We start from the raw sequence: 24,498 nt of genomic DNA, 5'->3' as shown, positions 1-24,498 counted from the left end.
GTTCAAGCTTCTATCTGATTTCAGGGACTAGTAGAAGCAATCAACCACTATTTATCACCTGTGACAGGTTTATTGGGAAAAAAGAAACTGCAGCTTAATCCAAATAAACAAAAAAAAACCCAAATACTTTTGATGGATGAGTAATTTGGCTCAGGTATGGTTATGCAGCCTGTCATAGATGAGGCTGCAGTCCTACTGGAAGTTTATGTTAACAATTTGGGAATGCAAGTTGCTTCTTCTGAGTGACAAGAACAGTAAAAACAAAGCTTTTTCCAGCTTTTGTTGGGCTTCTATTAATAACTAATATATCTAGATCTTATCTCCATCTATGCCTTAGTTGTTTCAAGAATAGAACATAGAATAATAGAGTTGGAAGGGACCTTGGAGGTCTTCTAGTCCAACCACTAAATTACTATAATCATACTACAGCATGTAAAAATGGCCTTGTCTGTACAAGCTTCCAGAAACTTCCACAAATGGAAATAATTACAGGATACTGTCTAGGAACATATACCTGACTATCTCACAACTATTTTGTGGACTATAAATTTGTTTCACTTTTTCTGTCCTCATCTTAAATGGTTGGCATTCACATGTAATGCTTCCATTATGTATGGTATAAACCAGGACTGTCAAACTTCCAGCCAAATGGGCCGGATGCATCATGCACTGGTCACACCCACGCCCGGTTTAGTGGAGGGGGGAAAGGTCCAGATATGTCATTTGATGCTGCAGTGACAACGCGAGTTTGACACCCCAGATCTAGACAACTCAAAGAAGGTCTTTCTTCTCTTCTCCCATCATTATCCAGAGCTCTACTTCTTGTCTTACAAGTTAGGCTACATTCATGCAATACTTTTATCCAAATCAGATTAAAAAATGTATGTATTTGTACAACATGTGCTTAATTGCTGGTAACTTCTATTAGCTCCATTAGGAGAATGTTTATGTGGACCTGGCTTAGAATCTGGGGTATACCCAGCTTGTTTGGTTATTTGGCAGTGCAATAAATTCTGCAAATCCAGAAAAATGATTTAATTCGATAAACAGATTCAGTATGCTGGGTGAATGCAGACCCTATGAATTATAGTGGACAGCTTCTGACAGTCAGTGTTAAATGGTTGGCAAAATGATTATTTAAAATTTCCTTTGGGTGAATATTTTCCTGATCTGCTTTAATTTTTTTTTCTTTTTCAACTTTAATCTCTAGAAATTATTGCTGGTGCAGCTTTCATAAGTTAGGATTATATTTCTCTTATTATTAGAATAATGCTTATATAAATGAGTTTTAAACATGTTAATGTACCTGAATTCTTCTGGAAATAAGATGGGATGTAAATTATTTAAAACAGGGGTCCTCAAACTTGGCAACTTGGCAACTTTAAGACTTCAGTTCTGGGAGTTGAAGTCCACAAGTCTTAAAGTTGCCAAGTTTGGAGACCTCTGATTTAAAACAAATAGTGAGGAGGTTATTGCTTGTAACTCCGTACTATTTTACAGGGGGGCTACTAGAGGTAGTAATCAGCAGGTTCTGACCAGTTCTAGAGAACTGGTAGTGGAAATTTTGAGTAGTTCGGAGAACCGGCAAACACCACCTCTGACTGGAGATTATACAGTATCCTTCCCCTGCCACAGCCACAGAACCAGTAGTAAAAAAAATTGAATCCCACCACTGGGGGCAGTAACTTAGTGGTTAAAGACTCTGAGCTGGTCACCTGGAAGGATGAGAGCCTATGTTCAAGACTTGAGTGTTGTGCAATGGGGTGAGATCCCATTGCTTGCCCCGGGTCCTACCCACCTAGCACTTCAAAAGCATGCAAATGTGAGAAGTTACCACTTAGGTGGGAAGGTAACAGCTTTCCGTGCGCCTCGGCATATAGTCATGCTGGTCATACGACCACATAAATGTCAATGCTGGCTCCCTCAGCTAAGAAATGGAGATGAATACTGCCCTTAGAGTCTGAATCGACTGGACAGGGAAAACCTTTACCTTTACCATTTTACTGGAGTTCATAAATAGTGATTATATGTTTTCAATTTGTTTGGTTTTGTCCTGAAGATAGTGGGACATATAGCGCATGCCATCCATTTGCCTAAATTCAACACCTTCCCGTTTAAAGTGTACATATGTGGGAATTCCTATTTTCCAGGTAGTAGTATTGAACTCTCTCTATATTTTGTAGCAACCAAACTCTTTATAAGCATTAGGATGTGCTTCAGTAATAAATTGTTCCAGTGCTTGGAGTCTGATCTTCTGTATAGTCATTGCATCAATAATCCAAACCCTTTAGGGATAGACAATTTACCTCTGCCTTCTATAAGCACACAACAAGTGCTAATGAGTCTTAGTTGCTGAAGGCAACTTGTGCAGTCCAGTCCCCTGAGTATGTTATTAGTTAAGCTAGATGGCAACTGTACTTATCTCTGTGTTTCCCATTGAAATGGAGGACAGCCACAAGGAAAGGAGAGATGATAAATAATATGTGAGGTCGTATTGTGAGTGGAAAGCAATTGCTGGCAACAGCTAGGGCAATACTTTTAGTATCAGGAGATCAGCAAGGATGGTGCTGTGTCATTCGAAAATGGCACCTATATAAATGTTCACTATTCACTTGGAATATCTACCCTTTAGATATTATCATTGTGCTCTGCCTAGAATTTGATATAGTGATAAATGTAATGACTGGAAATAAAAGAGAGGTGTCACATTCTAGGCCTCCTTGAGGCAGGCATATTATATGGGGAATATGTCCTTGCAAAGCCCTCTGGAAAACCTGGGTATTTTCCACTTAGGCTGATTTTGCTTTCTGTTGATTGTCAATGAACTAATCTTGTCTCTGCTTTCTAGGTCATCACTGAAATTACATGATTGTTTTTTCTCTTTTGCAGAGGAGGTGGCTGAAGGGAAGAATGCCATCCTTCTGGGGATGAGTCAGTGGAATTCCAATGACTTGGTGGAGCAGATCGAGACAATTGGAAAGCTGGATGAAAATCAAGGTACAATTTTGGTTTAACCTATGTCCAAATGAATGAGTGCTATCTGGTTTTTATTATGTAGTGTGGCAAAATTTGGGACTGATATATAGCAATAGCATTTAGACTTATATACCGCTTCACAGGTCTTTACAGCCCTCTCTGGGCAGTTTACAGAGTCAGCATATTGCCCCCAACAATCTGGGGTCCTCATTTTATAAAGCTGTTCAATACCACAGACAATACTGCCACCCTTCAAAAAGATCTTGACTATGTATCAGAATGATTAAAAAAATGGCAACTTCAAATCTCAACAAATAAACGCTCTGTCTTACATATTGGCAAAAACAATCAGAAAATAAAATACAAGCTGAATAGTCAAGACCTTGTTGATGATCCAAGCTCTGTAAAAGACCTTGGAATACTCATCTCTAATGATCTAAGTGCTAGGGCCCACTGTAACTACATAGCCAAAAAGGCATTAAGAGTTGTTAACCTAATCCTACATAGCTTTTTCTCTGGTAATATCACACTACGAACTGGAGCATCCAAACATTTGCTAGACCAATACTCGAATACAGCTCATCAGTCTGGAACCCACATTACGTATCTGATATTAGCAAGAAAGTCCAGAAATATTTCACAAGAAGAGTTCTCCACTCCTCTACTTGTTGTAGAATACCTTATGCCACCAGAATTCTAGACCTAGAAAACCTTGAATTACGCCGTCTTCTATCTGATCTAAGTATGTTATATAAAATCATACATTGCAATGACTTACCAGTCGATGAATACTTCAGCTTCAACCATAACAACACAAGAGCACACAATAAATACAAACTCAAGGTTAGCTGCACCAAACTTGATTGCAGGAAATACAGCTTCAGCAACAGAGTGGTCAATGTCTGGAATACTCTACCTGACTGTGGTTTTTTTCCCCAAACCCCCAAAACTTTAACCTTAGACTGTCTACTGTTGACCTCACCCCTTTCCTAAGAGGTCTGTAGGGGGCGTGCATAAGCGCACCAACGTGCCTACCATCCCTGTCCTATTGTTTCTTTTATTTTTCTTATATGTACCCATTTCATGTATTCATAACTATGTATATACTTCTACCTATTATCTTGTAAGCAATTGACAAATCAAATAAATAAAATAAATGGAAGGCTGAGTCAACCCTGAGCTGGTCAGAATTGAACTCCTGGCAGTGAGCAGTGAGCAGTGAGTTAACTGCATTCTAACCACTGCACCCCCACAGCTCTTATATAGCAATCTTGTCCACAGCCTCTGATCTGATAGCATATATCACTTGGCAGGAATATTTTTGATGGCCTTCTAAAAAGGATAGGACAACCTTACAGAGAAAAAAATTCAGCCGTGGACTATCCTTTCTTCCATGGAACTATTAACAGGCTTCTATTCTAAGGAACCAGTCCATATGCACACTAAGAAGAAATGGCTAGCTCTGGCATGCCTTTCCACATATTTTCAGTGAGACTTCATATTCATGTATATATTATATTGTCAATGGGCACTGCTTACCCTAAGGCTGAAGAGAACTTTGGGAGAAGGAAGGGGATCAACTTACATTTCTGATTTAAATGAGGTTTAGAAACAGATTGGCCATTTATGGAGAAAGTGTTCAGTCCTGCCCAAAATACGTATCAGTATATCAAGGGAAAACAAGACAAGACACCCATTGAAAGAATTCCTTTGATCCCTCTTCCATTTTCTCGAATTGCATTATATATAGCTAGTCCAGCTCTGAGGTCAGCAAAAATAAATAAGTGTGTCCTTGGGATTTGCAGTTATTGAAGACATTCAGAAGCAGTTCTCTTGTGCACAATCATAGTGAATGTTGTTGCTGAATGAATGGCTCAGTTAGGTGGGGATGAGATTCTCATAGATCAGGCCTCAGATTTCCACTGTTATTGTTTTTTTAAGAATTTGTAGACAGTCTTGGGGATATCTGAGGTGAATCTTCCATATCACCCTGAAACAGATAGATCAATTGTGTGATTAACTGGCTGTCAGTGTATCTGTGCAAAGAAAGTAGTTTTGTATTTATTTTGCTGATAAGAAGTTGAAAGTAGGTTTTAGTTTAAATTTTAATAGAAAATAGTGTTCACAGGAGAAAGAGGCTGAAGGCAGTAAATGGGAAACTCTTGAAAACAGCATGACTATCAGAAGAAGCAGCTTAGAAATGTAGATAGATAAATAGATAGAATTCTTTATTGGCCAAGTGTGATTGGACACACAAGGAATTTGTCTTGGTGCAAATGCTCTCAGTGTGCATAAAAGAAAAGATACATTCATCAAGAATCATCAGGTACAACACTTAATAATAGTCATAAGGTACAATAAGCAATCAAATCATACTAGGAAACAGTCAATAAAAATCGTTAGGATACAAGCAACAAGGTAACAGTCATACAGTCATAAGTAGGAGGAGATGGGTGAAAAGAAGGGAGGATTAATAGTAATAGTAATGCAGACTTAGTAAATAGTTTGACAGTGTTGAGGAAATTATTTGTTTAGCAGAGTGATGGCATTTGGGAAAAAAACTTCCTTTTGTCTAATTGTTCTGGTGTGCAGTGCTCTATAGCATCGTTTTGAGAGTAGGAGTTGAAACAGTTTATGTCCAGGATGTGAGGGGTCTGTAAATATTTTCACAGCTCTCTTTTTGACTCATGCAGTATACAGGTCCTCGATTGAAGGCAGGTTGGTAGTAATTGTTTTTTCTGCAGTCCCAATTACACTCTGGAGTCTGTGTCTGTCTTGTTGGGTTGCAGAACCAAACCAGATAGTTATAGTGCAGATGACAGACTCAATAGTTCCTCTATAAAATGTATGTATGTATGTATGACTGGCAGCTGCAATGACTAACTTTGAATTAGATGGTTGTATCTAGTAGTTTAAAATGAAATAGACAGTGTTGCAGTGCTGAATCTCATTTGTTCACAATTTATACAAAATCCACAATCTGAGGAAAGAGCACTAAAGAATAAGAGAACTGGCATGGGGCCTTATCTATTAATTGCAAAGGAATCTTGAGGTATGTTTGAAGATGAAGAAGAAGAAAACAAAGAAGTGTTTTTATCATAGGATTACATGCTAGCTAGATCAAGGTCTGTTTTCAGTTCATATAATTAAATCAGAAAAAGAGGAAATCTTGCCACCTATAAGGCCTATAAATCTTGCCACCTATAAGGAAATCTTGCCACCTATAAGGCCTATAAGCACTTTCTTGATTCTAGAATTAAGAGAGTGCAGAACTAAAAGAAATCAACTATATGGCAAATTTGTATAATTTGCACATTGACTAGAGCTGAAAGTTGGAATTCAGAAAAAAATATTCTGAGATTTGACCTTTTGAAATTCTGTCCCATTGGAGAAAGGGACGCATACTAAGTCTGGAGATTTTCACAGTTTGCTGTCAATCAGTCACAAAGATATAAACCAACTTCCTTAATTGTTCCACTTCAGATTGTGTGCCTTTTGCTAATAATTCTGAAAATATCACCTAAGACTGGTATTTTATGGTCTAGAGGAAGGATATCAAACTCATGTCATCATGGCGACATCACATGACATATCAGGACTTTTTCCCCCTTTGCTAAACAGGGTATGGGTGTGGCCAGCGTGATTGACAGCCCTGGTCTAGAGCTCATATCTCTGGCTCAATAAGGTGTACTTGTGCTGTTTTATCATTAGTTTAAATAAAAAGAGGAAAAACATGTTTCGCACTGTCTTTCAGTCAAATTCTCTGAACCTTTAAACATACCTTGTTCAATTTTTCTAAGTAATATTTTAGTTAATTAAAAATATGAGTTTTAGAAAAAGAAATCGAGAAAAAACATCCAGGATAGTAGGAATATAACTTTTGTCTGAATTCACATTTTTAAAAACTATTTACTTCCTTAAGTTGTTCCATTTTTCATCTGTTCAGATTTTCCAGTCTCTGTAAATCTGTAGAAATGTGTGCAAATTGGTTGGGAAAGGTTTTAAGAAAATGTTGAGGAATGATACCAAATAATATGTTTATCCTATAAGGTGCTTCTTTAATGCTTCTTCAAAGCATCTGGCTACCCACAGTTTGAGAGAAATACGAATTATACCCAGCCTCTTACTTGTTCACCGTTCTTTATCCAGCACTCTTTTCTGTTCTTGAAATGGAAGGCACAACTGTATCCTTCCTTAATGGATTTCTTTATTCGTTCTCAAGGGTGACCATTCCCACTAAATATATTTGAAGTAGCTATGGGTAGGATGAGGAAAGGTTCAGTTGGCTTGTGCAATTGTTTACACACACACGCACACACACACGCACATTAAATTGTTGGAAGAATGAATTTACCTTCTGAACTTATATTAGATAAATGTTATTGCTCTGTTTATAAGTAGACTGGTATATGTTACCCTAATTGGTAATTTTACAATATAAAATATAATTGTGTTTCTTTAATTAAACAAAACTACAAAGAAAAAGAAAATGCAAAACTTTTGAATATTTTTTATAGACATTGGGGAAACACCCACCAATCGTTGTTCAAGAACCTTGCTTTTAGTTTTTCCTGAACTGAAGCAACATGACAAATTAAATCAGGTCTCGTAAACAGCTAAGTTCTCTATTGCAAAGCACTAGGAAAGTAAACAACATGCTTCGGTGATTCAGTGGTGCTTAAAAAATTGGGAAATTGCTTTGGTTAAAAAATTCACACAATCCCAAATTGCTATGAAAATACCCACAGTTAGATTTATTCAAATATACTATTTTCCAACTAAATGAATCTTCATTCTAACAAGTTATCCTTGTCTGTGCAAAGGTTGTGAATAAAATACTTATTTTATTCTGTATTTTTTTCTGAGTCCGTATTTTTTTTTTTACTTTTTATCATTTGATTTCTAATTTATCAGTTTTTGTCTTGGTGGTTTATTTAATTGTTTTTTTAAAAAGTTGATATTCTGTGCACAAATAGATCTTTACATTTTTTTATACACCACTGATAAGCTGAGTGATGCAGTGGCCACATACCCAAACAGTGTTTCAAAGACAGCCAAATAGATAATTAGTGGGTGAGTTTTGAGGGACTGCAACATGTTTTACAGCTGCTCTTGACAGTGATATGAAGGGCTAGCTTGTGTTCCCTGCTAATTTATGTCAATCAACAGCCAGGGATTCAGGGGGAGTTGAAAGAGATGCTGTCTGCATTCTGAGCACCTCTCCTCTTGACAGTGAGTAGGAAAATACATTTAATCTGGTAGTGAGCTGAACCATTCTACGGGAAATGAATAGACAGTTCTGAAAGGAGATTTTACATCTGATTTCTCTGAGGAATCATTTAATTTCAATGTACGTTCCATGGGACATTAAAAGAAATATTTTAAATTGATTTTTAATATTGTGTTTCATAAATCTTGTGTTGTATTTGATTTATCAAAGTTTAACTGGAATTGACAGAACTGGTTCATCCTTTCAGGGAATGGCAATATGTTAAAATATAGTCAGCTTCAGTTTTATTGATCTGCTTGTGACCCATAAATTTTCCTTTCCAATTTTCTGTGTCCATAAGAGTTAGTTTGATTCAGTGTTAAAGCACTAGAATAAAACTAGGAGATGGTGAATTATAGTTCTGCCTTGGGCATAAAATCAGCTGGGTGACTTTGAACCAGTCACTTTCTCATCCATCAGAAGAATGGAAGGACAAACCACTGGTGAAAATCTTGACAAGAAAACTACAGACACTTGCCCAGACATTTGCCAGGAATTAAGGTGATATCAAGGCTTAAAGTAATATTGAAGATTGAGTTACTTTAATAGAGAACTCTGCTTGCTAGCTACAAATTCTGGAAAGAAAGATAATAGGAAGAGCAGAAGGGTAAGATTAATAAAGGTACTTAGAGCTTTAAAGATTGTAATATATTTTAGGGGCAAAATACTTTGTTAAAAGTAATAAAATATTTATGATTAGAATAGTACCAGGATTGTTGATTTAATGCTAGCTGTATGCGTAGTTAAGAACATATGCAGTGCCTTTGCCTGATCAGACTTCTGGCCAGTCTGGCCAGAATCCTGGGATTAATCCACCAGTCTGTTTTCACAGTGGCCAACCAATTGCAGAAGGAAATGACTAAGGCCATTACACTGTTATCAAGGCTAATAGCATAGAGTCAACATAGAGTGTAAAGATTGTATTTATCCAGCTCCTCACCAATAATCAAAAATGCAAAGTTCTTGTTTTTCTATATTCATTTCAGCAGTAGAATAATATTTTTGTTGCTTTATACGGGGTGTCAAACTGGCAGCCTGTGTACCAGATGCATCACATGCAAGCCATGCCCATCCCAGTTCCGCAAAGGCAAAAAACATTGTGATACATCATGTGACGCAATTGAGTTTGACATTCATGCTTTTGATTCTTTGTTGGACAGAGAGGGACCTTGGACAGCTCCCTTGCTTCTCCCCACCTGAAGAACTAAATTCTGTCATTTTCTGTTGGATAATTGATTAGTGTAATTTGTCCAATATTGTGCTACACACCTATGCAGAGAACTGGATTTAATAGCAACATTTCTTTCAGAGTATATATAGGCACAGATGTAGCTCTTGTTGGGCATACCTTAAAACAATGGTACTTTTCCCTGGTTATGTGATTCCTGCTGTGGAATCCTGGGATTAGTTTAGTTTCTCATGAGATCCCAGGAAAAGACATTCTTGCCTTTCAGATCAAGATCTCTGCATAGTTCTAGTATTTATTCTGAGAACCAATCCATATGTATAGTTTGATCTCTTGAAGGTGGGAAGTGCGTTTGTGTGCATTATACATGAAAAACAACTTAAGAGGTCTACATGTTTCATTAGGAAGTGGACATCATACATATAATTCTTTCACATGAAGGCATTTTCAGAGCAATAAACCAAAATTGATCATATGGATGAGTGACTATTGTGAATGGAAGAGGTACAAATAATACATATTAAAATCTAGGTTTGGAGAGACTATTTTGATAACCATACATGACCACAGTATGTATGGATTCCAGCTACATCTAGAAGGACAGTGAGAAAACTAGTATTAATAATGAGAGATCTTGAAGCCAATCCACTAAAAAGTAGTGTAGGATTTGTAGCCAATGAGTTTGCAAGAAAGATTGAACCTTTTTATGCAAAACATGGAGCATATTAATTTCCTATTGTTGCATTTCCCATTCTTGCAGAAACCAAGACTAGAACCAATGAATAAAAGCTGTAAACTTTTAGAAGTACTTGCTAACAGTATTTATTTAACAATGGATCAGTTTAACAATTGGAAAAGATACTTTTTTTCTCAGTGGAGACTTTTAAGAAAATATTTGTCTAAATATTGTCGTTAATTCTGTCCATCACAACTGGCTGAGTTGCTGCTAGGAATTACGGCTTATTTCATAAGTTGTCCACCAATTAGTTGTTAGGAAACAGTTTTTTTTCAGGCAAATTACTACATTTTTTTGACTGTATTAACATGATTAGCTAGAAGTGGAATTTTCATGATACAAGGTTATATATTTCTTGTTCCCACATACTGAAAATAATGAAGGACATCTGGTCTCATAGTATGTGAGCTTTATCCGAAAATCGGTTATTTTGGTCAATCTGAACTTGAAAGACCAATTAATGATGATTTCTGCATTTAATAGTCTTTGCATTTATGCTGCTTTGAGTTACTGCTCAGTCATTCTAAAGGATTACAAGCCATGAGAACCCATTTTAAAACATTGTTTCTTAGAAGATTAAAATATGAGCAGCTGGAAATTCAGCAGAATCCATTCTAGTGCAATTTACAGGTAGGGGTGAGAGCGAATCTGTAAGGCATCCTGATGATGATGTAGTTTTCACAGATAACTAAATTAATCCCTCTTGGAAACCTCCATATTTTCCCAGCTTGCTGCAGTTGCCACAAATACTTACTTAACACTGAAAGTCTTTTTAATCCCCTGAACAAAATTAATTTGCTTTAGTGTTCAATCTGCTTTTCAATTTGAATATTTGTGCTTTCATGGAACCTTCTGGTTGGCAACTCAGTATTTGCATTGTAGTTTTTTTAATTGTCATTTGAAAAAAGAATTGGAACTTTTCTAAATTAATGGACCAAAATATTTCATCTGGCAAACAAATAGAGTAGAGTAGTGCACTCAACAATATTTGTATATTATGACAGAGGAGAGCATGGTAGCAATATTAATGCATGGTTAAGCTGGGGAGTTTGCTTCCAATATGTGGATACCAGTTCTGATTATTTTAAAGGGGGACGAGACAAAGACATGGAGGATTGTACTATCAGTGCTCAGAAATCTTCATGACTAAATCAGAAGTAGCATATCTTAAGTAATAACTGCTGGGATACAACAGTGAATAGCACTAGATTTTTTTTTTCTCCTATAAATATTTGGGAGCTTCTCTGAATACATTGGGTTGACACTTACAGGATACAGAAGGAATAGATGGGTTGTTGGAGAAATCTGAATAGTGGTACTATTCCAGATATTAATTACAGCTTTTAGAAATCTGGAAAATGAAACAATATGTTCTTCTATGATTCACATTTTATATTTTACAGCAATATTTTTCTATTTGATAGCAATATATTATTACGGTGAGATGTTTTGATAAGCAATGATTTCTATATGCTTATATAGAAATACATATATTAGATATATTAGATATTTTATATGAGTACATTTGGAATTCCCACCCCTCCCTTTTTTCCCAGGTTTGGTTTGGGGGGTTGTTTTGTAATTTATTGTGTTTTGAATTTCATTGTTTCATTTCTGTATTTGTGCACTCTGTTTATTTTTGTAGTCTTGCTATAAAAAAAACCCAAGAAATTTGGGGAAATTACATGCTCCTAATTCACATAATTTATAAATTGGTGTTCAGTGATATGCTGTTTCTGTACTGAGAGGTGCCATTGTGACTAATACCATTAATCATCCTATTTTCTGTGTATTTGTTTTTTAAAGATCTAGTAGCCAACGATTGGTGTTTTGTGTTTGAATTATATTTAATTAGACATGGTGGGAAGCAATTCTTCTTCCTTTTAGTTCAGATATCATAGCTGATTCCAACAAGATCTATAAAGCACCCTGAATTCTAACATCAGGAGAGAAGAAGCAGAAATATTTTCTTGTGCTTGCCTTGGTTCATCTATTGCAGTTTAAAACCTAGTGTATACCTACCTATAAATCCTATTGTAGTTTTGTCAGCAAAGTAAACATAATTTTAAAGTCATTATCCATATATTGATGCAGCTGAAAGGAAGCAGAAATGGAGGACAGATAGATGAAATTAGAGGAAGCGGCAATGGTCCATCTTTAATGTGAGCTGAATGGATGAATTTGGGTCTTGGAGTTGGGTACTGATGGGTGATGTAACAACTGAATGAGTCTATAGAAAACATAGGTTCTTATGAATAAAATCTAACATCTCTATTCCTGTCTTTGACAGGTGAAGACCCCACTTTTTGCTCATCTGGTGTTCTACAAGAAAAACAACGTAAGTCCTGGAGCTTTTAAAATGTACTTCCATATTTAAGGTTTATTGTACTGTCTAAAAGTACAGACAATAGGTAACTTTAACCTATTAAAATATATTGCCCCCTTGTATGGCTTTTTTTTTTTTACAAAACTTACTGGATCTCAATCCTTTTCTAGTTTGAAATACTTTTGTGATCGCTTGCTAATAGGAAGCATATGCCAGCAGCCATGCCTAAGTTTATTTCTTTGTAACAGATTTGTTATTATAAACAACTAGCAACAGTGCAACAGATGGCAGAAAACTGACAACTTTTTATGGGAACGTGAAAATGGGAAATGTCTCTTTTCCTTCTCTCCTTTTACTGAGATGGCACTTCCTCAGATGTTGGCATTTAAAAAAACAGACCTGAAAAAGATTATTCAGGTGTTGAGGCCCATTTTTTGTTCCCATGTGAGTCTGAATGTACTTAGTTGCTCTGATCAAATACAGCATCTTGGCAAATTCTTCAGGGATGAAAGATAAGCACACCTGTCATTTTCCAGAACTACTTACCGACCCCACCATTCTGCAGCCTTTTACAGTAGGCAGCATAAGCTTTCTCGGCCATTATTTCTAGCTTCTTCTTCTTCTTCTTCTTCTTCTTCTTCTTCTTCTTCTTCTTCTTCTTCTTCTTCTTCTTCTTCTTCTTCTTCTTCTTCTTCTTCTTCTTCTTCTTCTTCTCCTTCTCCTTCTCCTTCTCCTTCTCCTTCTCCTTCTCCTTCTCCTTCTCCTTCTCCTTCTCCTTCTCCTTCTCCTTCTCCTTCTCCTTCTCCTTCTCCTTCTTCTTCTTCTTCTTCTCCTCCTCCTCCTCCTCCTCCTCCTCCTCCTCCTCCTCCTCCTCCTCCTCCTCCTCCTCCTCCTCCTCCTCCTCCTCCTCCTCCTCCTCCTCCTCCTTCTTCTTCTTATTCTTCTTCTTCCTGTTAGTCTCAAAGTCATGTCTGACTCATCATGACCTCATGGACAACGTTCCTCCAGGCCTTCCTGTCTTCTACCATCCCCGGAGTCCATTTAAGCTCATGCTGACTGGTTCAGTAACTCCATCCAGCCACCTCATTCTCTGTCGTCCCCTTCTTCCTTTGCTCTCAATCTTTCCCAGAATTAGGCTCTTCTCTAGTGAGTCCTTTCTTCTCATTAGGTGGCCAAAGTACTTGAGTTTCATCTTCAGGATCTGGCCTTCTAAAGAGCAGTCAGGGTTGGATCTCCTCTAGGACTGACCGGTTTAATTGCCTTGAAGTCCAAGGGACTTGCTGTAGTCTTCTCCAGCACCATTTGGCATACAGGAGCTAGAAATAGCTCCTGTATGCCAAATGTAAGCAAGGATAGCAAGTGATCTTTATCCTTCTCAGGTGCAATGACTGAGCTTACATTAAAGTATAGCTTGTTTGAGTGAAGTACAATTGGTTGTCTTCATACAAAATAACCCCTCGCACATATGTGCTAGTTGTTTCTGGCTCTAGAATGCAGTGCTTATCTCCATTACAAAGCTGAAGAGCCAGCACTGTCCGAAGACATCTCCATGCTCATGTGGCAGGCATGACTAAACACCGAAGGTACACGGGACGCTGTTACCTTCCCACCAAAGTGGTCCCTATTTTTCTACTTGCATTTTTATATGCTTTCGAATTGCTAGGTTGGCAGAAGCTGGGACAAGTAACAGGAGCTCACTTGGTTACATGGTGCTAGGGATTCAAACCGCCAAACTGCCGACCTTTCTGATAGACAAGCTCAGTGTCTTAGCCACTGAGCCACTACAACCCGTGCAACCTATGCTATTATATCTTGCTTATTATATTGCATGAATCAGGCCAGATATATTTCTGAAATCTGACCCATATCCTTCTCTAAAGAAGAGCCCACCTTATTTTTGCTTTTTTTCATACATCCTCAGTGGAGGCAGCCAGGTTCATCTATCAAGAGACATAGCTACACATCCTCTGAAATTTTAGTTTTTGTTGCACAATCATATTTATTGAACTTTGGGAGAAAGACATTGTAGAAACATATGTTTCAAAGAAGCATTAAAATGTTCTTCATCTCATGGCAAATCCTTTCTGTATTAGTAACTGCCATGCCAAGGGCTATCTGAGTTGCTTTATTTATTTATTAAATTTGTATGCTACCCATCTCACCAGAGGCAATGCTTACGGGCATGTATGCGTTAAGGAAAATCTGTAGAAAACACAATCTAAACTTGTGCATATCTCAAGAAAAACAGGTTATTTTTTATTCACAGTGCCCCCTGTATCGAAAAAAGCAATCTTTTCCGATCTCCAGCAATTGTGTTCAAAAGCTCTTCTTGCTGAATGTTTGATTGACATAAGCAAAACGGAGAGGAACTGCCTCCTGAGAATTCTCCAGAAAACATTCCACTCTGTAATTGGGGTATGATATGATCTGGAATGAAATCAGTTCAAATCTCTTAAACAGAAATCCTATCACTCCAGCATTCTCTAATAACTGATTTTCAAACAGGAGGGACAGTTCGCAAAATGTAATTTGTGCTTCAAAGCAGACAGAAAAATGTCCCAGCCTCAATCCCTTGGGCCTACTAAAACTAGTTTTTCAAATACGTATCTTCAGATTGCAAGTTATTTTTGCTATGAAATATAGTGAGTCAAGAGTTCCTTTAATTAGAGATTTCTGAACCAGAATAATTAAAATACCTCTTAGGGCCCAGTATTTCGATGAAGCTGAGTCCTATAATGCCAGGTATCTCTTATTCCCCAGGAGCTGTTGTCTTGCACACAGAATGAGAGAAGTAGGAAATAACAAGGGAGTAGAGTAAGTACATGCATGGCTCCAGACCTCTTCTTTCTTTGAGGACTACAGAGGTGAACTACACGACATGAATTTTTATGCAGCACACATTGCCCCATAGTCTCATTTGGAATTGAGCTCCCATCCACTTACTGGAAACAAAACTCTGAACATATACATACTGCATTTTTTTAAAGTATTCATTTATAAAATGAATATAGGAAGGAATATACACCTTTACAGTTCTTATATAATTGTTAAGATTTGTCTGTTTATTTAATAATAGTAAAAAATAGGAAGTATATAAACGAATATATACAGCTTTGTTTTCTAAAAGTTTTCTAAAAGTTATGATCCCCATAGTGATCAAAACATACATCCTCTTAAGAATAATGTCTGTGTGGTTTTAGGGCATCCATAGTTTTTCAGTCTACGTAGTCTTTCATGTTGCACATTGGTTTAGTAATTTGTTCCTTTGTAGCACAGATTAGTCTCATTTAAGGCTATTCACCTTCCAAGGTTTCCCTTGCTTTTACTCAATTAAATTCATCCAAATAACTGGAGGATTTTATTAAGGCAGAACCCCATAAGACAATTTTGTTGCCTGTAGCTTTGTCAGTCCTAAAAACCCTCTTCAATAATGAAAGCATGCTACCTTGCAGCAGCTTAGATCTTTCATTCATTCATTCATTCATTCATTCATTCATTCATTCATTCATTCATAGCCAAGTGACTCTAGGTATCTTACAATTCTTCTTCATATCAGAGATTTTTTCTGGTAATGTTAGTAGTGGAATGCCTAGTCATTTATGGTTGCATTAGAAGTTGGAGTGTCTAATTTCACCCTGTAATATTAAATTGGATCTCCACTTTCCAATTCAAGGATATATAATCCATTTTTTAATGCCCCTTCAGTTTAATCATCTGGTTTTTTGGGACAGGCTAAGGACAGATATGATCCAGAAGTAATCACATTGGTTCCATATTGTAGTATGCATAATAGTGCTCATCTGATTGTTTAGATTCTTTCAGGAAATAAATGTAAGGCTTAGCTCTTTTATGACAGAAATGAGATAAGGAGCTAATGCCTGAGCCAAAAATGGTTGCGATTGGACATTAGGACAAACTTAGCTCTCTGATAGAGTAGTTGTACTTTGGACTAAGTATTCCACCTTGATTGGCCAGAACACTGTAAGTATTAATAAAATAATTTATGTAGTGAACCTGAATGAAGGGAGATTCAGGACATAAGAAAAAAGGAACTTTTTCATACAGTGTACAATCTATGTAATTCACTGCACAATATGTGGTAATAGCCACCTACTTGATAGTCATTTGTATTCATAGCAGAAAGAGCTGTCAGAAGCTGCCAATCATGATCTAGTGTCAGAGACATATTTTAGTAAAGAACACTGGAATAAGTTATTGCTCTCACATCCTGTTTGTGGGTTTCTTTGAGGGTTGTTAGCTGGCTACTTGGACAAAAGAGGATGTAGGGCTATGGATGTCTATGGATGTTTTTTTTAAAAATATGATATTTATGAAGATTAGATTATTTATGCAGATTCTTCTAATTTGCAAAAACGAGTAAGGTTTCCCCCCTACTTGATGAAGAAGTGCGCAGTGTTAGTACAGCATTAATGTGTACTTTTCAAACAAGACAATTTCAAGGGATCTCTACAGCTCGATCTTCATTTGGAGTTCATAACATCAGTCTTTATTCAAGAAAAGAAATATTGATAATGGGGATAGGGACTTTAGACAAGCACAGGTGTTCTCCTATGGGGAATCCTACCCCGTACCCTTCAAGAGTCTGTCCTACCCTAAGCTTTGCTTTTCAAAACCTTTGGTGCTTTTTTCTCTCTCCAAATTTTCATACTGTAGAACATATCCGGAAAGTCAAAGAATTGCAAAGCAACTTCAGGAAAGGTAGGAGTAAAACAGAAGCCTTATGCCTTTTTGAAGAGTAACAGATTTGATACATCATAAGCTTTTCTAGATCCATGAATGTTGTGATCATAGTATGTGGGTTAGATTTCAAAATGTCACAAGATTCTTGGTGGTAAATATAGATACGAGAGTTCTTGGGTGGATAGGATTTTCTGTCATCTTGCTGTTTCTAACTTGTTTCAAAATATGTCCAATTTTCATGCAGATTTTTCCCCACAAATCTATATTGTTAAATTATACATCCAATCAACACCCACCCACCCACCCCTTGCTGTTAGAATAGTGAGCCATTATATATGCTGAATGTCACCTTCTGTGCAACATTTGATTTTTACCTCCTTTGTTCCCATAGTTTTCTTAATGATGTAATTAGCATGAATTGCAGTAATAGCAGTATAAATAAGATTGCCAGAGAAAACTGGTAAAAATCTGAAACCTCACCTGAGAAGTTCTTTTGAGTCCTGCTAAGCCTCCGTTATAATTTTTCCTCATCAAAAGCTTTTCTGGCAAATAGAGAAACATAATTTGCCATATAATCAGCTTCATTTCAGCGGGTAATGAAATTTTTCTCTTTTCTTTATACTCCTGCTCCCGACTCTGTACTAGCCCTTTCGGTGGCTTTCTTTGATTATTCTGCCATCTGTGTCTGGGACAATTTGAGTTTACCTCACATTTGTAAACATTTGTAGACTGACTCTAAAAAAGAACAGTTTTTAAAAAATCTATTCTTTTGTTTGAATCATCAGGAGAGTCCTAGGGGATCAGACCAAAAGCGCTATTCAGAGTGACCCAGTCCCTTCTGGGTAGGGAGAGCTAGAAGTGGCAGGAACATCTTCAAAGCTGTATGGCTACTTGGTGAATAAAGAGATTGACTTCAACAGAGCGGATCTGGCCAGAGAGGCTAAAGGCCAGTCTTGTGGTGTGATTTTTGGATGCGTTTGAACCAGTGACTCCTGAGAAAACACATAGGATTCTCTGTGCTGTCAGTTTAGCCACCTAGTTATTGAACCGAGGATCCTCCTAGGTTTGAAAGCAGCCAAGGAGGTAATCTATGACTGAATGCTTTCTATGGTATCAGCCTCCTTGAAGAAAGCAATAGTGCATCTCCTTCTCAAGAACCCAATGATTTTAAATAATTTCTCTTTTTTAAAGGAAGGTTGTTGAAAAGCCACTTGGTATGCAATTGATGTGAAATGTGGAGGAAGCAGATTATCTATACTGAGTTGAGTTTCAGGATGGAATTTAGTATGCAGACAGACTTGGTTAAGCTTGTAGATTACCTGTGGTAGAGTCAGGATGGAGATGGTGCATCCATCATTGTGCTCCTTGATTTCTCAGCAGCTTTAGATACTGTTAACTATAGTATCCTTTGGAACTAGTTCTAGAGGTTGGGGTCCCATTAGGTGGTAGGGGTACTATTTTATGATAGTTTTCTTATTTCCTTGGGACTCAACCAATATTGATTGAGGAGAAGTTGCTTCTTAGGTCTTTCCTTTGTGGGATGCCACAGATCACAACTCTCTATCCTATTTTGTTCAACATTTACAGGAATTAGCTAAGGTCATTTGCTGGTTTGAAACAATAAAGCACACTGTGGCCCCTTTTTTGGACATAAATTGAACTGGTGACAACTGATGCTTTCAGATGATTGTGAAGAAAAGTGGTTAACAGCAATACTATCAAAGCTAGAGAAGTCCAAGTTCAGGCTGTATTTAGTTAAGTTCATTGCTTGACTTTTGGCTGGTCATTCTTTCTAACCTTCTTCATGGCTAGTTAGGATAAAATTAAGTGAGAAAGTGCTGTGCATACCACCTTGATCTCCTGGAGAAAAGACAGGAAGGTGAGGCTCTCGCTCCTGGAGCACTATCTCCCTATAAAGCCACCACCTGCACCAGAAATCACTTTTAAAGCTGCCGCCTGCACCAGTAACCATGAGTAAACCAGAGCCCCAAAAACAAGCCCCAAAATGCTAGATTCTGAAGCCATGGAGCCCTAATAATGCTGGCGGAGCTCCTGCTAACTGATCCTGATCCTTCCCCAGAGAAGTGAAGCTCTTTCCATCAAGCCCTATTAACCACACTGGTGGAGCTCTTGAACTGGATCACTTGGAGCCAGCAGAGTGCAAACAACGTACCTTCATTTAAATCCCTCACACAGCTCATAGAAGTATCTTCCACGCCAGACAACGTGTTTCCATTAATATCCCCCACACAGTTTCCCCGGACACATCGGACAGCTGGCAGGGAGAAACAAGGAGGGAGGAGAAAGCCCTGAGGCTCTTAGGAGCTGAAAGTCACTCCTGGACGGCAGAGGAATGCTTCGGTGGTCACGAGGAGAGGAGAGTCTCCTCAATTGACCCGAAGAAAACCCCTCCATCCGAACTAAAAAGAGAACTGCCAGCATGGCTAAATTGAAGTCAGGAAGGCAGCTGAGACAGAAGTGAAAAAGAAAGGAAAGATCTTGTAACAGCATGCTTAGTCTTGGTAAGAATCACTCCGATTTCTGCAGTGGAATTTTCCTTGGAAAGTGGACTCAAAGGAGGAAAATAGCTGCGATTAACGATCTGGAGTGACTGTCAGATTAGTTCTTTAAAAAAAGATATTGCAACTAGAAGTAACTTTAAAAGTAAAGGACAGATTGGATTGGTTAACCCAAATTTCTGGGCTATATTTTTACTACTACTCAACTTGAAGAACTTTAGGAAACTATTGGAAAACAATCTTATTCAGAGACATATTGATCGTAGTTAAAGTGTTTTAATTCAGCAAGTTTTGCTCTCTTTCAAAAATCTTATTTTTGAACATCTTGTTAGAGCCTATTGTTTACAGAGTAATAGCAACAGCAATCAGAGCAATAAAATCCTCCCACCGAGTAAATCACAGCTGCTAGTAAAACAATTAACCCTTTCCTTGCAGACTCTCAATACTACCTCATTATTTTAATCAAACACTGATTAATTCATTACCTCAAACCTTACAACTTTTCTACCTCATCACCTGTATCAATGATTAGATAATTAATTTCTATAAAATATTTCATTAATGGTTTGATTTATTGTTTTAATTGATTTAATAGTGTGATTAGAGTGTTTAGTGCAAATATGTGATTATTGATTAGTTTAAAAGATCAAGATTCATGTAATTTAATTGATTAGTAAAATCAGTGATTTAGTGAATTTAATTGAACAGTGTGATTAATTATTAGTGTAATTAATTGATTAGAGATTAGTGTAAGTAATTGATTAGGCTGATTGTTGCTTAGGAAAATTATTTGACTAGAGAGATTACTGCAATTGATTGATTGGTGTGATATTGGCTATATTGATTACCCAAAATTGTTCCATTAATTAATTTAATCAACGTACCATCTTAACAAACCTACCATGCCAAGAAAAAAATCCAATGCCAAACCACAACCTAAAGAAAAAGTAATCCCCACCAATGAACCACAAGACTCCTGCACATGCCTTAAATGCTACAAAACTCTAAAGGATAATGAAAACTCCATCAAATGTTCTCTATGTAACAAATACGCTCATCATGACTGCTTGGGATTAACCAATCAAATGATTCAATACCTAGAATCATCCAATGAGTTTCCATATCTCTGCAAATCATGCAGACCCAAATTGGATCTGTTGGAAAGAGTTGATACCACTGAAACACGAATAACATCCCTTGACACCATAGTAGCATCCCTGGATGCCTTAAAAGAAAGATTATCCAACCTTCAAAAAAAAGACACAACGCAAAAACCTGAACATCCAATAGCTACAAACCACATCTCTACCCAACAACCACAACCCAATCCACAACCCAATCCACAAAAAAACATAAGCCAGACAAATAATGATATCCCCATCCTCATCAGAGAAGCTGTTGAGTGTGAACGGAAACGTCCAAACGCCATCTTATTTAGTCTAGAGGACATTAATGATAATGATGACATCACAACTGTCCGAAACATCATCAGTGATTATCAAGCATCAACCATCTCCCCTGATGAAATACTTGACATTTCCCGCATTGGCCGAGAGCTCAAAAACAGAGACGGCTCTGTGGCCCCACGCTTCTGCAGGGTCATTTCCAAAAATGAATCAAGCAAATGTAAATTCATTTGCACTATAAATTCACTCACCAAAACCAACACCAACCATAAGAACCTCCGTTAACCTAACCTCCCTAACCTCCGCCCTGACCTAACCATACAGCAACATGGCCACTCCCGTGTACTCCGCACTGAACTCAAAAAACATCTAGACAATGGAGAGAAGGACCTGTACATTGACTACCACGCTGACTGTATCAAAAGTAAGTCACACAACCCACAACTCAGCTTTAACCTTCAACCACAACCCTACCTCAACCAATCCACCATCACCCAAGACTAGGCACGCATGCCCCTAACTATCTTAATTCCAACTACTGCTGACCTTAAATGCAATCTACTCAATGCAAGAAACCTTGCAAATAAAATACCTGAATTTCTCCTCTTACTAAATATGGCTAAGTTCGACATCATATTTGTCTGTGAAACATGGCTCAGCGCATCTCTCCCTGACTCCATTAGCACAGTAAGAGACTATCATGTTTACCGATCAGATCATGAAATTCGTAGAGGAGGTGGTGTTGCTATCTTCTATAAAAAGTCCTTATATCTAAAAAATATCCAAGTTACCCAGGAGCTTGCTCTTCCTGAGACCATCATCGGTGAACTATCCTTAAATATCACATTTCGATACTTACCATGTTACAGAGCACTTGATTATGACATCGAACATGTAAACAAGCTAAATACACTACTAACGTGGGCAGCATCCTGCCCACACGCTTTTGTCTTTCTTGGTGACTTCAATCTACGTCATATTGACTGGCCCCTAAATGAATGTACAATTGAACCCATACATGCAACCTTCTACAATGTTGTTGCAAATCTGGGACTGGAACAACTATTAACCAACAACACTAGACTAAACAACTGCCTTGATCTCATCTTCTTCAATAGTTTGAATTTAATTTACGGAATACAAACTAAAGAACCCTTTTCCAGCAGTGACCACAATATGATTGACTTTTGTCTCAACATACGCCCACACAAAAATCATCATAATGACGTAATCCCCAATTATAACTTCAAAAAAGGCAACTATGATCTTATAGACAACAATCTCTCATCCCTTGATTGGCAATCTCTATTCACTGGATGCAATACTGTTGAAGACCATCACAACATATTTTTACTTGAAGTCAAAAGAGTCATCAAACTATATGTACCAACAACTCCCAAAACTAAACAAAAAAACAGATTACCCATAACAATAAGGAAACTTCAATCCAAAAAGAGATCACTCTGACAGAAAAACAAATCTGGTCACGTTGCCAATTTCAAAAGCCGATACAAAAATTTATGCCACCAGATAAAGACTGAATGCACCAATTATCACATTAAACAAGAGAAAAACCTTCTATGCACCAATTCCACCCGTGCTTTTTGCAATTTTGTAAACAACAAACTAAAAGACTCAAGGTCCATCCCACCTAATGGTAAAGACTGCAACGACGACACCATTAAAGCCAACATCTTTAACACATTCTTCGGCTCAGTATTTGTAAACAGCAATGGATCATGCCCAGTATTTCCTAGCCGAACCACAGACAACTACAATGATCTAATACATATTGATTTTACAGAAGACAATGTTGAAAAAGCACTACTCAATCTAAAACCATCTCTATCTATTGAACTGGATGGAATATGTGCCTACTTCTTAAAAAAGCCATCCACTGCCATAGCCGAACCTCTAAGCATAATCTTTGAAAAATCTTTTAGGACCAGCTCCTTGCCTAACCTATGGTCACAAGCCACGGTCATCCCCATCTTCAAAAAGGGAGACCCCAGCCTAGTTGAAAATTACAGACCAATCTCCTTATGCTGCGTCACCTGTAAAGTCATGGAATCAATTATTAACCAATCCATTATCCTCCACTTAGAGACAAACAACCTACTCTCTAACCCTAACCCTAACCCTACATAGACTTCTGTAAAGCCTTTGATTCAGTGGTACACGACAAACTACTCCTAAAACTAAAATCTTATGGTATATCTGGACACCTGCATAACTGGATAGAAGCATTCCTGTCAAACAGACAACAAATGGTCAAAATTGAGAGTGTCCTATCAAATTCTGTACCGTCAATAGTGGTGTCCCCCAAGGCAGTGTTCTAGGACCAACTCTCTTCATACTCTACATAAATGACCTCTGTGATCATATTAAGAGCAATTGTGTTCTTTTCGCTGATGATGTAAAGCTGTTCAATACCACAAACAATACTGCTACCCTTCAAAAAGATCTTGACTACGTATCAGAATGGTCAAACAAATGGAAACTTCAAATCTCAACAAATAAATGCTCTGTCTTACATATTGGCAAAAAAAAAATATCAGAAAATAAAATACAAGCTGAATAGTCAAGATCTTGTTGATGATCCAAGCTCTGTAAAGGACCTTGGAATACTCATCTCTGATGATCTAAGTGCTAGAGCCCACTGTAACTACATAGCCCATTAGGTTGTTGTTAACCTAATCCTACGTAGCTTTTTCTCTGGTAATATCACACTACTAACTGGAGCATCCAAACATTTGCTAGACCAATACTCGAATACAGCTCATCAGTCTGGAACCCACATTACGTATCTGATATTAGCACAGTTGAGAAAGTCCAGAAATATTTCACAAGAGTTCTCCACTCCTCTACTCATTGTAGAATACCTTGAAATTCTAGACCTAGAAAACCTTGAATTACACCATCTTCGGTCTGATCTAAGTATGGTATATAAAATCATACATTGCAATGTCCTACCTGTCAATGAATACTTCAGCTTCAACCATAACAACACAAGAGCACACAATAGATACAAACTCAAGGTTAGCCACACGAAACTTGATTGCAGGAAATACGACTTCAGCAACAGAGTGGTCAATGTCTGGAATACTCTACCTGACTCTGTAGTTTCTTCCCCAAACCCCAAAAACTTTAACCTTAGACTGTCTACTATTGACCTCACCCCTTTCCCAAGGGGTTTGTAGGGGGTGTGCATAAGCGCACCAACGTGCCTACCGTCCCTGTCCTGTTGTTTCTTATTATTTTTCTTATATGTACCCATTTCATGTATTCATAACTATGTATATACTTATACCTATTATCTTGTAAGCAATTGACAAATCAAATAAATAAATATATCTAATGAATTATTAAAACATTGTTC

The 24,498-nt window shown here is 37.4% G+C and overlaps 1 protein-coding gene across 2 annotated transcripts in view; it reads left to right on the top strand.

Moving 5' to 3' along the window:
• Positions 1-24,498, top strand: part of PITPNM3 (PITPNM family member 3) — a 141,813-nt gene that overhangs the window by 69,670 nt on the left and 47,645 nt on the right. For both annotated transcript variants that reach the window (XM_026708577.2, XM_087928463.1), the window contains exons 3-4: positions 2,890-2,997; positions 12,458-12,505. In XM_026708577.2, coding sequence (XP_026564362.1) covers positions 2,890-2,997; positions 12,458-12,505 — 156 coding nt within the window. The remainder of the gene's footprint in view (positions 1-2,889; positions 2,998-12,457; positions 12,506-24,498) is intronic.

This window comes from Pseudonaja textilis, chromosome 1, assembly GCF_049901715.1.
Source record: "Pseudonaja textilis isolate UNSWEBS1 chromosome 1, rPseTex1.2, whole genome shotgun sequence".
Classification (NCBI taxonomy): domain Eukaryota; kingdom Metazoa; phylum Chordata; class Lepidosauria; order Squamata; family Elapidae; genus Pseudonaja; species Pseudonaja textilis.
Note: the sequence above shows the minus strand (reverse complement) of the source record. Positions and strands in the feature narration are given on the sequence as shown.